Source organism: Telopea speciosissima, unplaced genomic scaffold, assembly GCF_018873765.1.
Source record: "Telopea speciosissima isolate NSW1024214 ecotype Mountain lineage unplaced genomic scaffold, Tspe_v1 Tspe_v1.0129, whole genome shotgun sequence".
NCBI lineage: Eukaryota > Viridiplantae > Streptophyta > Magnoliopsida > Proteales > Proteaceae > Telopea > Telopea speciosissima.
In genome coordinates, this window is record NW_025317465.1 from 59,044 (window position 1) to 72,801 (window position 13,758).

The 13,758-nt window shown below is 42.0% G+C and overlaps 1 protein-coding gene across 2 annotated transcripts in view; it reads left to right on the forward strand.

The window, feature by feature from the left end:
* The window catches only part of LOC122647734 (formin-like protein 3), a 69,332-nt gene that overhangs the window by 44,844 nt on the left and 10,730 nt on the right, over positions 1-13,758 (forward strand). For both annotated transcript variants that reach the window (XM_043841067.1, XM_043841068.1), the window contains exons 3-4: positions 13,436-13,477; positions 13,566-13,646. In XM_043841067.1, coding sequence (XP_043697002.1) covers positions 13,436-13,477; positions 13,566-13,646 — 123 coding nt within the window. The remainder of the gene's footprint in view (positions 1-13,435; positions 13,478-13,565; positions 13,647-13,758) is intronic.

Here is a 13,758-nt window from a genome sequence, read left to right on the forward strand (position 1 = left end):
TCACTACGTCTCGATACAGTGGAGCCATTTGCATTTTAAAAAAAAAAAGATACGTCTCGGCCTGTATCGTATCGACCATGACCGATACCGAGACATATCGGCCGAGACGATACGATACGGTCCGAGACTTAAATCCTTGGTCTTCGCCATCAAACAAAAGGCAGATGGGTCTATTGAAAGCTACAAGGGCAGATTACCTGCAAAAGGATTTACCCAAACCCAAGGCATTGATTACCAGGAAACATTCGCCCTGTTGTGAAGATGAACACAGTTAGAGTAATTATCTCCTGTGCTGTTAACCAGGGTTGGGAACTTCAACAACTTGATGTAAAGAATCCCTTTCTGCATGATGATCTAGAAGAAGAGGTTTCCATGGAGATTCCACCCAGATTTACTACTTCAAAGACTGGGGGAAAAGTATGTCATATGAAGAAAGCATTGTATGGCTTGAAGCAGTCACCAAGAGTCTGGTTTGGGAGATTCCACAAAGCTATTGTGTCGAATGGCTACAAGTAGAGTAATGCTGATCTCACATTATTCATTAAGAAAGAAGGGCAGCATATCACAATGTTAATTGTTTATGTCGATGACATTGTGATTACTGGAAGTGATACTGAAGAAATAAAGAAGTTGCAGAAGTACCTGGGAATTGAATTTGAAGTCAAGGATCTAGCGAAACTTAGATATTTCTTGGGAATTGTGGTTGCCCATTCAGCTCGTGGCGGTTCTCTGTCCCAACGAAATATACCCTTGATCTGCTCAGTGAAACTGGAATGTTAGGGTGGAAACTTGCAGACATACCTCTGGAACCTAATACTCATCTGAAGAGTAAGGAAGAAGATCCGGTTGATAAAGGCAGCTACCAGAGATTAGTTGGCCGCTTGATATACTAATCACATACCAGGTCTGATATAGCATTTTTCGTGAGCTTGGTCAGTCAATACATGCATGACCCTCACTCTTCTCATTTGGAAGCTACCTACAGGATTTTGAGATACTTGAAGTCTTCCCTTGGAAAGGGAATCTTATACTCTCCTCATAGCCATACTCGAGTAGAAGCATACACAGATGCTAACTAGGCTGGTGCCCTGATGATAAGAGATCTACTTCAGGTACTGCACCTTTGTTGGAGGTAACTTAGTCACTTGGAGGAGCAAGAAACAGTCTGTTGTTGCTCGATCAAGTGCTGAAGCTAAATTCCGAGCTATGGCACATGGAGTTTGCGAGTTTCTATGGTTACAAGGTCTTCTACAGGATTTACACCTTCCAATAACTCTACCCCTGCATCTCTACTGTGACAGTAAATCTGCCATTCTTATAGCACACAACCCCGTTCAACATTACCGTACCAAGCATGTGGAGGTTGATAGGCACTTCATTAAAGAGAAGCTGGAGCAAGGAGTTGTATGTGTCCTGTTTGTTCAATCCAGTGATCAACTGGCTGATGTTCTTACTAAAAGTCTTAGTTCTAAGTCCTTTTCTTCTGTAATCAGTAGGTTGGGCATGGGTGATAAATATGCACCAACTTGAGGGGGAGTGTTGTAATGTAATGGGTACAAGAGTAATTCTGTCCTGGGGGTATTACTATCATTGTATCCATTCTGGAATGTTCCTCATCTAGTTGTAAATAAAGAGGCTGTGGACACATTGTACACAAGCCACATTCAAGCAATTCCACAAAACTGAAGCAGTCTCGTCGTGCGTGGTTTGGACATTTTACTGAAGTTGTTCTGGAATTTGGCTTATCCAGATGCAATGGTGATCTTTCTTTCTTTTATGGGCAATCAACTGCAGGAAGGATTTTTATGATAGTTTATGTTAATGATATTATCATTACTGGTGATGATTCAACATGTATTGTGGATTTGAAGTTATATCTGTAGCAAAAATTCAAACTAAAGATTTGGGCAAGTTGAAGTATTTTTTGGGAATTGAAGTAGCTTAATCTCAGAAGAGAGTGTTTCTTTCTCAAAGGAAGTATGTTTTGGACTTGCTGAAACATGCATGCTTGGGTCTAACCATATTGACTCTCCTATTGAAGGGGGAGATATTCTTGATGATCCGGAGAGGTATCGGGGACTGGTGGGAAAATTGAACTATCTAACAGTTACCCGACTAGATATTGCTTTCCCTGTTAGTGTGGTGAGTCAATTTCTTTCTTCTCCCCGGACCTCTCATTGGGATGTAGTTATTCATATTCTTCGCTATCTCAAAAAGGCTCCAGGTAGAGGAATAGTCTATCGAGATCATGGTCACAACAGAGTTGAAGGATTTTCGGATGTTGATTGGGCGGGGTCTCCAACTGATAGGAGATCGACTACAGGATACTGCACATTTGTTTGAGGAAACCTTGTTTCTTGGAAAAGCAAGAAACGGAATGTAGTAGCCCGTTCTAGTGCTGGGTCAGAATATAGGGCTATGGCATACCTGACATCATAGTTCGAGAACTCGTTTCGTTTCGGTATTTCGAGCTGACCGAAATATTCGAAATTTCGGATATTTCGGTCGAAATATTGTATTTTTTCTGGTATGTTTCGATAGGTCATTTCGGTGGGTTTTAGGCCGATTTAAGGCCTGAAACTTCATGGAAACCCTATTTTAGGCTATATAAACACATTTAAATGTTCAAATTGCAAAAATAGTCACCCAAAAGGGTGTTTTGGATGTGCACCATTGATTGGCAACGTACGGTCGAACCCTAATGTATAACTTAGTTAATTACACATTGTACATTAAACAAGTAAATTGGCTTGGAACTAAGTTGGAAACATAATGACTCATAAGTTAAGTCATAAATCATAATATTAAGTACATAAGACATCAAGTCAATAACAAGTTAACAAATAACAACTTAAGAGTTAAGGTTTAAGAAGATGATATCAAACATTCCGAATCACAATATGTCAATATCCCCAATTGTCCCCTACAAGGCTACAAGTCAAGTAGTCAACTAGTCATCATTCATCTCAAATGTTTACAGATTTGCTAATAATAACTACTCCGCCGTCCAGGATCAACCCCACTCATGGTCCGTTGGAGCCAACGTGTATTGCTCTCCGACTGTAGGACAAATGCATGCCATGTCATAGTCTGGGAGAAGAAGCGAGTGTAGTCATCCACAGTGGCCATGTAAACTCATCATCAACATGCTGAAGGTAACCTATCCTAGGATATAGGTCATCAAACTGTGAAGAAGTACTACCCACTGATCCACTATGATATGAGTCATATGACGGCTCTGGGAGCATGTACGGGTTGTACGGCTGCGGCTGGTGGGTTGGGTAGCCAGTGTAGGGAAAGAAGTCATCCACAAAAGGCGATCCACTATATCCCTGTGAGTGGGAGTCATACTCAAATCTGGGAATGGATGGAGAAGATATAGGTTGCTGCCCCCAAGGGTACTGCCCAGAATGCCCTTCGCCATATGGATGTGAATGAGATGAACCATGCTTTGATTGTGCTGGAGATGGGACTGCTGTCTACATGAAAAGATGGGGCACGGAAATGCCCACTCGATCTATTGTCTCTATCGCCAATACTCAGTCCACCAACAGAGCCAGATAGGGCATCAATGTCCATAAGCTCAGCTTGCCTACTAGTACCACTACCACGACCACCAGGACGGGATTGGCCATGCTGCTTTCTCGAGTAGGTCGAGGTGGACGATGTGGGCCGTGTGGTTGGTGTGGGGCCGGTGGGGGCACGGATTGCCTCTTGCTGCTCTTGTACCACAAACGGGACTCAAGTTCCCTCATAGGCTTGACCACCATCACCATCATCATCACGTCCATCATTACCTTCATCATCACCATCTCCACTAGGACCACCACCACCATCTCCACCAGATGACATAGACCAATCTTCATCCTCCTCATCAACACCACCAGTAGGCTGGAACGGTATGGGTGACGCGTCCCGTGCGTGTACCTCACCCTTTGCAGCCATGAAGTCATCCACATTAGCTTCTATGTGTTCAGCTATCATGGGGTCAGGTCTACCTCCAGGCTGATCTAACACTAGCTCACCTCTATCCCTCACCCAATCAACAATAGGATCTTCATCATCTGACTCTACCTGAAAAATGTCGGCGAGATCGATATTTTCCCTGATACCCTCTTGTCCCATGCGTATGTGTTGCATCTTTAACCTCAAATTATAATGCACATAAACTAAGTCAGAGAGACATTCAAAACCCAATCTATTTCTCCTCTTGGAGTGGATGAGAGAAAATGTACTCCAATTCCGTTCACAGCCAGATGCTGAACATGCATGGGAGAGAACCTTGATTGCTATTTTTCTTAAATTGTTTGCCGAACCCCCATACAACACCCACCATTCAGCTGCATTACAACAAAAGAAACATGTCACCTTCATTTCAAAAGAATAAGATATTGAATTGAGTAATGACTAATGAAGTAATGAGTAATGATTAATGAGTACCGGCATCACCGCGTGTCCGGCCTTGCTCTGCAGCACTGGTTCCAAAATTTCCCAATGCATCCCTAAAAGTCTTCAACTACAATCATTTGGAAAATATTTAAAATTAGTAATGACTCATTACTATTTAGTATTGAATTGAGTAATTCCAAATGAATTATAACTTATAAGACTCACCTCATTGTTGCATATCGCCTGTTATTTACTATTCGGCTCCAACTTGGCAACTACTTCTTTGACTGCATCAATAAGACTATTATTCAACCCAAGCCTATGACTATATTGGTACTGGGGGTTCAAATAATATGTTGAAATTGACATTACATATTGACTAGTTAGTAATATATCCTTCAAATTAACTTTAAAAGATGTAATTGCATAAAAAACAAGGCGTGTACACTCACCAGCCTTATGCAGTGGATGCATAAGTTGATTTTCCCAGTGGTCCTTGATAATTTTGAGAAAGTGTTTGCTACCTTGTGGATTTGCATTGTAAACACCTTCATTCATCAAGTCTATGGCAGCATATAGATGTGGCATGGTTGGTCCCTTGAGAGCAGAATCAACTATATGCAAAACCTTGACCCCTGAGTGCAGAAGTTGTATCACTTTATGCAACTTAGACCGAAAGTCATCTGATGAAATTGTAGCTTGTGCTTCCCTACCCCCATGGGTATTGGACCTATTCCAGTTGAACTAGTCTTCAGAATCAAACATTGATCTCAGTCCAGATTTCTTGGTCTCTATACTCTTGAGTGCAATGTAGTTAGTGGTGAATCTAGTTATACCTGGTCTCACTAAGTCACCCCCACACTTCTCCCTCAAGAGGTTTAGTGCAAATCCATGGTTGTAGACAAAGTTGGTCATTTGCCTTGCCTTTTCCACAACATGTTGTACCAATTTGATATTTCCCATGTCCTTCAACATGAGGTCTATACAATGGGCAGCACATGGAGTCCAAAACAACCGGTACTTATTGTTTTGCATCAACCTCTCACCGGCACTCTTGTGGTTGTTTCCGTTGTCCGTTACAATTTTGACAACGTTCCCCACTCCTACATCTTCTACCACTTCCTTCAGCAATTTGTAGATATACTTTGCATCCTTTTTCTCCTTGGATGCATCAATAGACTTCAGAAAGACTGTCCTCCCATCACAGTACACCATAAAGTTGATGGACTTTCTTGTAGAACCAGTCCAACCATCACACATTATGGTCACCCCATAGTTCTCCCACAGCCCCCTCATTTCATTGATGTAGTCTTCAAGCTCTCTATTCTGCTGGGGCAAATACACATTCATAATCTCATATGGGGCGGGCCCCTTATACCCTGGGCCAGCCTCAGCAATGGAATCTATCATAGTCTGATAAAAGGGGCCTTGTGCTGTGTTTGTTGGGATGGTATGGTATAACATCCACTTAGCAATAGATTCCTTCACCATCCCCTTCAGATTTTTCCATGCTCCTTTGATTTTTGGTTGTTTGTTGCCTTTCTTTCTATAAACACCAGGTGCTTGGTGAAGTGCTGGGTCATCTTGCGCTGGTGGAGGCGGAGGGGGAGCTGCCCTCGTACTCTGTGATCTCCTAAAGGGATTCGGCAACCCACCTCCTCCACTTGTATTTGCTCCTCCACTACCATTAGCACGAGCTCTAGAGGTACCAGCTCCTCCACTACCACCTACTCTCTATCTCTCGACTCTCTTGATCCTCATGATAACTGGCTCTGCTCATCATCTGTGCTCGTCTCCAATCCCTAGCCTCTCGCTCAGTCTCTATATCATCAGGAACATAGACATCATCACTGTCATCATCATCATCATCACGATGGCTTGATTGGCCTCCCGCTGTACACCTCACTGCTTCCTCAAGATCTACTTTTGCCTTCTCCCTCTGAGCCTTCCTCTTACTTCCTCCCTTCATGTAATCAACGACAGCCCTAGATACCTCCACAGGGACCATATGACATGCGACCACTTCAGGAGAATTCCCAGCTAGATGTTGTTTGAGTCTAGTGGCACCACCTCCCAAAAACTGCATGTGACAATAGTTGCATTGGGATTTTCTTTTATCCCCATCAATTGGAGTGCCATGCAACCATGCAATGTCACCCCTAGTGCGCTTGGGTGTGCTCCCCTCCCCTTGGGTCTGGGCCGGCTGCCTGGGCCTCTTGCCTCTGGCTCTGTCGTTTACCACGGTTCGCCATAATCGGACTAGTTTACTGTTGCATGAATAAAAGACAATTCATTTATCACTGAAGCACATCAATTCTTTTAGTTTAAATGTTTAAGAATTAAGATTAAGAGCACTAACACAAGTATATAAGTATATAACTATTTAGTATTTTTCCCCTAACCCTTATATTTTTCTCATATTTAAAAACAATTTTTAAAAATATTTTTCAAATAAATATTGGCCTAGCGCAACAAAATCGAAAAGATATGTAAATGGGTAGCAAATAAGAAGTATGTTCAATTTACTTTTATATTTTTCAGTAATTTTAAAACAAAAACCTCATATTTTTTGCTATTTTTTTGAATTTTTTTAATATTTTTTATAATTTCCGAAAATTAAAATAATTAATTATTGGCAGAAAAATATTTTTCACACCATGAGACCATAGATCGGCCAATGGTGTCTAACATATATTTAATTCATTACCATACAATATACATAACCCCTATTATTTTTTTATTTTTGTTGTAAATAAATCCAATTTTTGAAGTAGAAAAATAAATAAATAATATATATACCAAAAAAAAATTTCGACACCGTGAAGTCGTTGATTGTCTTCCAGTGTCTAATATATATTTATTTCATCACCAACAAACATGTTGATCATGGATTTCCCTAAAAAAAATCAATTTGAGAATATGGTTTTACCTGGAATAGTGGAAAGGCTTCACAGATGTGCTAAGAAGTTTGTTCTCCAAGTGATTCCGGCGTAGATGCGGCAAGGATTCAAGTGGGAAGTGGAAGATTGAAGAAGAAATGAGCAAAAACCAAGCAAGAGTACCAAAGGAGGAAAAATGCTCTCTGTTTCTCAGTCTCGGTCGACCGAGACTGTCGAAACATGGTATTTTATATAAAGCAATTTCTCAAGATTTTCGAAATCGCGAGATTTTGAAAAAATCTCGAAATCTCGAGAATTTCGATCGAAATTTTGTATGTTTTTTTATTCGAGGGGCCATTTCGTTTCGAGGGGGTCGAAATTCTCGAAATCTCAATCGAGATTTCGCGAGATTTTGAACTATGCCTGACATGTGAGTTGATGTGGATACAACAATTGTTGTCTGAACTGGGTTGTAAAGTTTCAGTTCCCATGCAACTGTGGTGTGATAATCAGGCAACAGTTCATATTGCTTCCAATCCTTTATTTCATAATAGGACGAAGCATATTGAGGTAGACTGTCATTTTGTTTGTGAGAAGATGCATGTTGAATTCCATGAATACTGGCTTGAGCAGAGTGACAACCATCTTTATTTATAATAAAGAGAGGAATATTCTGGAATAAGTACAAGGACAAATATACCCTTAGGACAATTCTACCCTTGAACCCATACTACAACACTCTCTCTCAAGTTGGTGCATACATATCAAACATGCCCAACTTGCTAACTGTAGGAAAAGATAACTTATGACCGAGTCCTTTGGTAAGGATATCAGGCAGCTGTTCACTAGACTGAATAACCGGAATACTAATAAGTCCCTGTTCCAATTTCTCTTTGATAAAGTGCCGGTCAATCTCAACATGTTTGGTACGATCATGTTGGACCGGGTTGTGACCAATGCTGATTGTTGACTTGCTGTCACAGTAGAGCCGCATTGGAAGATCAGCATTCACCCCCAAATCTTGAAGGAGTCCGTTGAGCCAGAGAAGTTCACAAATACCCTGTGCCATAGCTCGAAATTCAGCTTCAGCACTAGATCGAGCTACAATAACTTGTTTTTTGCTTCTCCATGTAGTTAGGTTTCCTCCAACAAATGAGCAATACCTGGATGGTGACTTCCTATCATCAGGACTACCAGCCCAATCTGCATCAGTGTATGCTTCTATCCGTAGATGGTTATGTGGAGAATACAGGACTCCCTTTCCAGGACAAGACTTGAGATAACGAAGTATTCTATATGCTACTTCCAAGTGAGACGAGTGAGAATCATGCATGTATTGACCGACAACACTCACGGTAAATGTGGTATATGGTCGGGTATGTGAGAGGTATATCAATTCGGCCAACTAACCTCTTAGAGCTACCCTTGTCCACTGGATCACCTTCCTTACTCTTCAAATGTGGGTTGGGCTCAAGCGGGGTATCTGTTGGTTTACACCCAAGCATCCCTGTTTCACTCAATAAATCCAAGGTATATTTTCTTTGGAAGAGTGATATGCCTTTAGCTGAATAGGCAACTTCAATCCCTAAGAAATACCTTAATCTGCCCAAGTCTTTGACTTCGAATTCGGTGCCCAAATAAGCCTTCAGCTTCTGGATCTCCTGTGCATCACTGTCCGTGATCACTATGTCATCAACATAGACAATCAAAATTGTCACCTGCTGTCCCATCCTTTTGACAAACAATGTATGATCAGCATTGCTCTGCTTATAGCCATAAGCAACCGTGGCCTTGTGAAATCGGCCAAACCAAGCCCTTGGTGATTGTTTCAGACCATACAGAGCCTTGTTCAACTTACACACCTTTCCTTGAGTCTCTGAAGAGGTCAATCCAGGAGGGATCTCCATGTAAACATCCTCTTCCAAGTCTCCATGTAGGAAGGCATTCTCCACAAGAAATGATAACCCGCACAGTATTCATCTTTGCTACATGAGCGAAGGTCTCTTGATAGTTAATACCTTGGGTTTGATTAAACCCTTTGGCTACTAAGCCATCAGCCTTATGCTTTACAACAAAGACTTGGCAAGCATCTCTGCATTCATCGCATCCTTCCATTTCTGTTCGGCTATTGCATCCTGCCAATTGTTAGGGATGGATACAGAGGATAAAGAAGATACGAAGGAATGGAAAGCAGGAGTTAGAGAGTTGTATGACACAAAGTTGGAAATAGGATGTTGCGTACAACCCCTTGTTGGTTTCCAAATAGCAATGGGTAAATCAAGACTAGGATCAAGAGGAGGCTTACCAGAAATATGACTCGGAGCAAGACTTGGAGTAAGAACAAGTGCAGATTGTGTAGTGTCGATGGTGGTGGTCTCTTTGGACCGAGGGCCATCTAAAGGAAAAGCAGTTCCTCGAGTGTAGTCTTCACATTCTTCTCCCCTTGGACCTGTTGCTGTTGCTGAGTTTGTCCTACTTCTTGTTCTTGACTTGTAACTCCATCTTCTAGTTCAACAGAAACATCCTCTATAGTAGGTATCTCAATGTCTAGAGGAGCAATCAGCGGGACCTCTTCACCACTTAGAATCTCCCCCTGCAGAGGTACCTGCTGTTTGAAATAAGCCTCAGACTCCCAGAATACTACATCCATAGTGACAATTACTTTCCGCGTAGGAGGATGATGGCACTTATAGCCTTTCTGGGTAGCTGAGTAATCGAGAAAGACGCACCGCAATCCTTTGGGATCAAGCTTGCCATGGACATGGTGATTCTTGGCAAACACGACACAGTCGAGGACCTTTGGAGGCACAACAAAAGTGGATTTCCCAAACAACATGTCCAAGGGACAGCGGCTACCTAAGACACGGGAAGGAAGCTGATTGATAAGATAAGTCGCTGTAAGCATAGCATCACCTCAGAAGCGAGGAGGAACAACCATAATAAACATCAAAGAACGAGCAACCTCCAATAGATGTCTGTTCTTGCGTTTAGCTACTCCATTCTGAGCAGGAATGTCAACATAAGAAGTCTGGTGTATGATCCCATGGCTGTCCAAATAGGATCGAAAGGCACCATCCATATACTCTTTTCCATTATCCGATCAGAGAATCTTCACCTTGGCATCGAATTGGGTCTCGACCATTTTATGGAATAGAGTGAAACAAGTGAAGACGTCACTTTTACTATGTATCAAATACACCCAAGTGGTCCAGCTAAAACAGTCAATGAAAGTTACGAACCATCGAAACCCAGAAGTAGATACACATCGGACAGAGCCCCACACATCAAAATGTATCAAACCAAAAGGTACAGTGCTTCGATTATCAGAAATAGGGAAAATGCTTCTAGTTTGCTTTGCCAAAGTGCATGCATCACAAGAAAAATAATGTTTATTACACCGTTTCACTAGACTAGGAAATAAATGAGATAAAACTCCAAACGGAGGATGGCCCAAACGACGATGCCAATTATTCAACTCAAAAAGTGCAGAATTAAAATCAGAAGATGCCGGCTGAGATGTCAAAGCTGCCCAGGAACTGTCAAGTACGTATAGACCACCAACTACTTTACCACATGTAATCGTATTGTCCGTTGCCAAGTCTTGAAACAAACAATGGATTGGAAAAAATGTTACTTTGCAGTTTAAATCCTTAGTGAGGCTACTAATGGAAAACAAATTAGTAGTAAACTTAGGAACATGTAGCATAGAGGAAAGACTAAGAGAAGAAGTGCACTGCACGGATCCCTTTCTTGAGATAGGAGAAAGAGACCCATCAGCAGCAGGAACCTTATTATGACCAGAAAGAGGAAAATATGTGGATAAAATGGATGAGGAACCTGTCATATGGTCGGTTGCCCCTGAGTCAATTACCCAAGAATCGGGCCTGACCGAGGTACAGTTCCCACCAAACGAAATACTTGTGGAAGAAGATGTATTGGGATTGGTAGGCAGAGACAAAGCCGAGGCAACCATGGAAGGAGATACTGATGCCGAAGAAGATGTGTCCAATCGATTCACCGTATCTCGAAGATTTTGCAATTCAGCCACTAACTTAGGAAAGAGATTGATCAGGCTGTTCCTCAGTAGTTTCCTAATGAGCACAGGTGTTACTGGGCCGATTAGAACAACCCTTCCCTTGCCCGCGAGTCTCTGCAAGGCGACCATGAAGATTTTAACATCGGTCTTTGGTATGCCACTCCTTCCCACAGTGATCACATTTGATGGGAGGGCGATCAGCAGATGTCCGATCAGTACTAGTAGACCTGTTAGAATTTCCTCAGGAAGACTGTGAACTAGAGATAAGAACCTATCGTTCCTGAGTGACAGGATGAACCATGGCTGCACGCCTACTGTCCTCAGCCGATAGAATCACATAGGCTTGTTCCAGAGATGGAAGTGGGTCTCGATTCAAAATATTGGCACGGATCTGATCAAACTCAATATTGAGGCTGGCCAAAAAATTGAAAACACTTAAGCCGTCCTCCCACTTACGGAGGGCCGTTGCATCAACATTGCAGGTGGCAGTGAAGGGGCCTAGAAAGTCCAACTGCTGCCACATAGTGCACATGGTATTGTAATACTGAGATAGGGACAACTCCAACTGCCTGGTAGAGTGAATCTTCTGACGAAGCTCGTAACATTGGGCAGCATTCTGAACCTGAGAATAAATGTCCTTGGCTGTCTTCCAAATCTTTGCAGCTGAATCAAGGAGATAGTGCCTGACAATATCTGGTTCCATTGAATTGACAAGATAGGACATTACCAAAAAATTGAAGTTCATTCATCGATCTAGTGCAGAACCAGCCTCGGTAGGCCTGACCTGAGTTCCCGTGATATAGCCAGAGAGGCCACGGGAGCCAATAGCGAACAAGTAGGAACGAGACCATAAAAGATAATTGTTGCCATTTAGTTTGATGGGATTCACCGGAAACGAAATAAAATCACGTTGGGATGAACCATGAGAACTAGAGGAAGCAGATGTGATCTTTGAAACGTCAGGTAAGGTGGCTGGAAAAAATTCACAGAAACCAATAAACAAATCCTCCCTAATAAATCACAACATGTGTAGGGGAAAAAAAGAACCCTCGGTGTGAGTCAACTCACCACCAAGGGGGGGGGGAAATTACGGCAAAAAGGGGGGGGAGACCTCTCGCGAAAAAGGGAGGAGGTGAGAGGTCTGCAGGCTTGGGAGAGGTGGCGGAAGGTAGTGGGGGGGGTCTGATGTGGCTGGCGGTGGTGGCGGGAAGTGGTGGAGGGACCTGTGGAGGTTGGCGGAGGTGGTGGAGTGCCCTGCGGGGGCTGGCGGAAGGTGGGAAAGGGCTGGCGGAGACTGGTGGTGGTGGCTGTCGTTAGGGCAGAATCACAAAGAAGAAGTGAGAGAGAAAAAAGAAAAAATGGAAAAAATTTCTAATTCCCATATCCCCGGAATATCTTTGGCTCTGATGCCATGTTGAATTCCGTGAATACTAGCTTGAGTCAGAGTGACTACAACCATCTTTATTTATAATAAAGAGAGGAACATTCTGGAATGAGTACAAGGACAAATATACCCTTAGGACAATTCTACCCTTGAACCCATATTACAACAATGCAGAATGGGCTAATTCTTCCCTAGTCATGTTAGAACTGGAGAGCAACTGGCAGATGTGTTTACAAAGCCTTTGGGTAGTGGGTGAATTGATTATATTTGTAACAAGCTGGGCATGATAGATATATATATGCTCCAGCTTGAGGGGGAGTGTTAGATATTAGTTGTGAGCCAATAGTGGCTCTTGGGATTAGTGCCTGGCTAATTCCAAGAGCCTTCTTAACTTTAAAGTTATGTAGGGTATTCTTTTACTGTTTTACCCCTATTCCTATGTTTATATTGTACACCCTCTTCTCTATGAAAGGAATGGATTTGCTCTACGATTGAGAGCTCTTCTTCTCATCTCTCTTCTTCTCTTCTCTTCTCTTCACCCTCTACTTTCACAAACTACACAAATAACCATTGTGTTCCTAAGTTTATTGATTTATATTCTATACATTTAATTGTCAGACGTCAATTCTCTTTGGGTTAAGCATTCATTTGGATTATGTTATGGGGGCTATTACTGTGTTTAATAACTTATGGAATGATTGGTTCTCGTATTTCGCTTATTTTGCATTCGTCTTATTTTTTTTTCAGAATTATACTGGCAACAAGGAAATGCTTGGAAGGTGTGAACAGGTATATTCTTATGGCCTGAGTTCATGTTATCGACTACTTATCGTTATAAATTAATTGTTAACATGGTTCTGGTCAACAAACGTTTCAGTTTTTCCTGGAGCTGATGAAGGTCCCTCGAGTAGAATCCAAGTTAAGGGTATTTTCATTCAGAATCAACTTTTCTACTCAGGTATTCCTAGTAACAATTTATTGATAACGAATGAACAACTAGTAGTAAAGCCCAGAGGGGCAGGGCCAACTGGTATCCAAAACAGAATAATGAAATTAAAAACAAATTACAA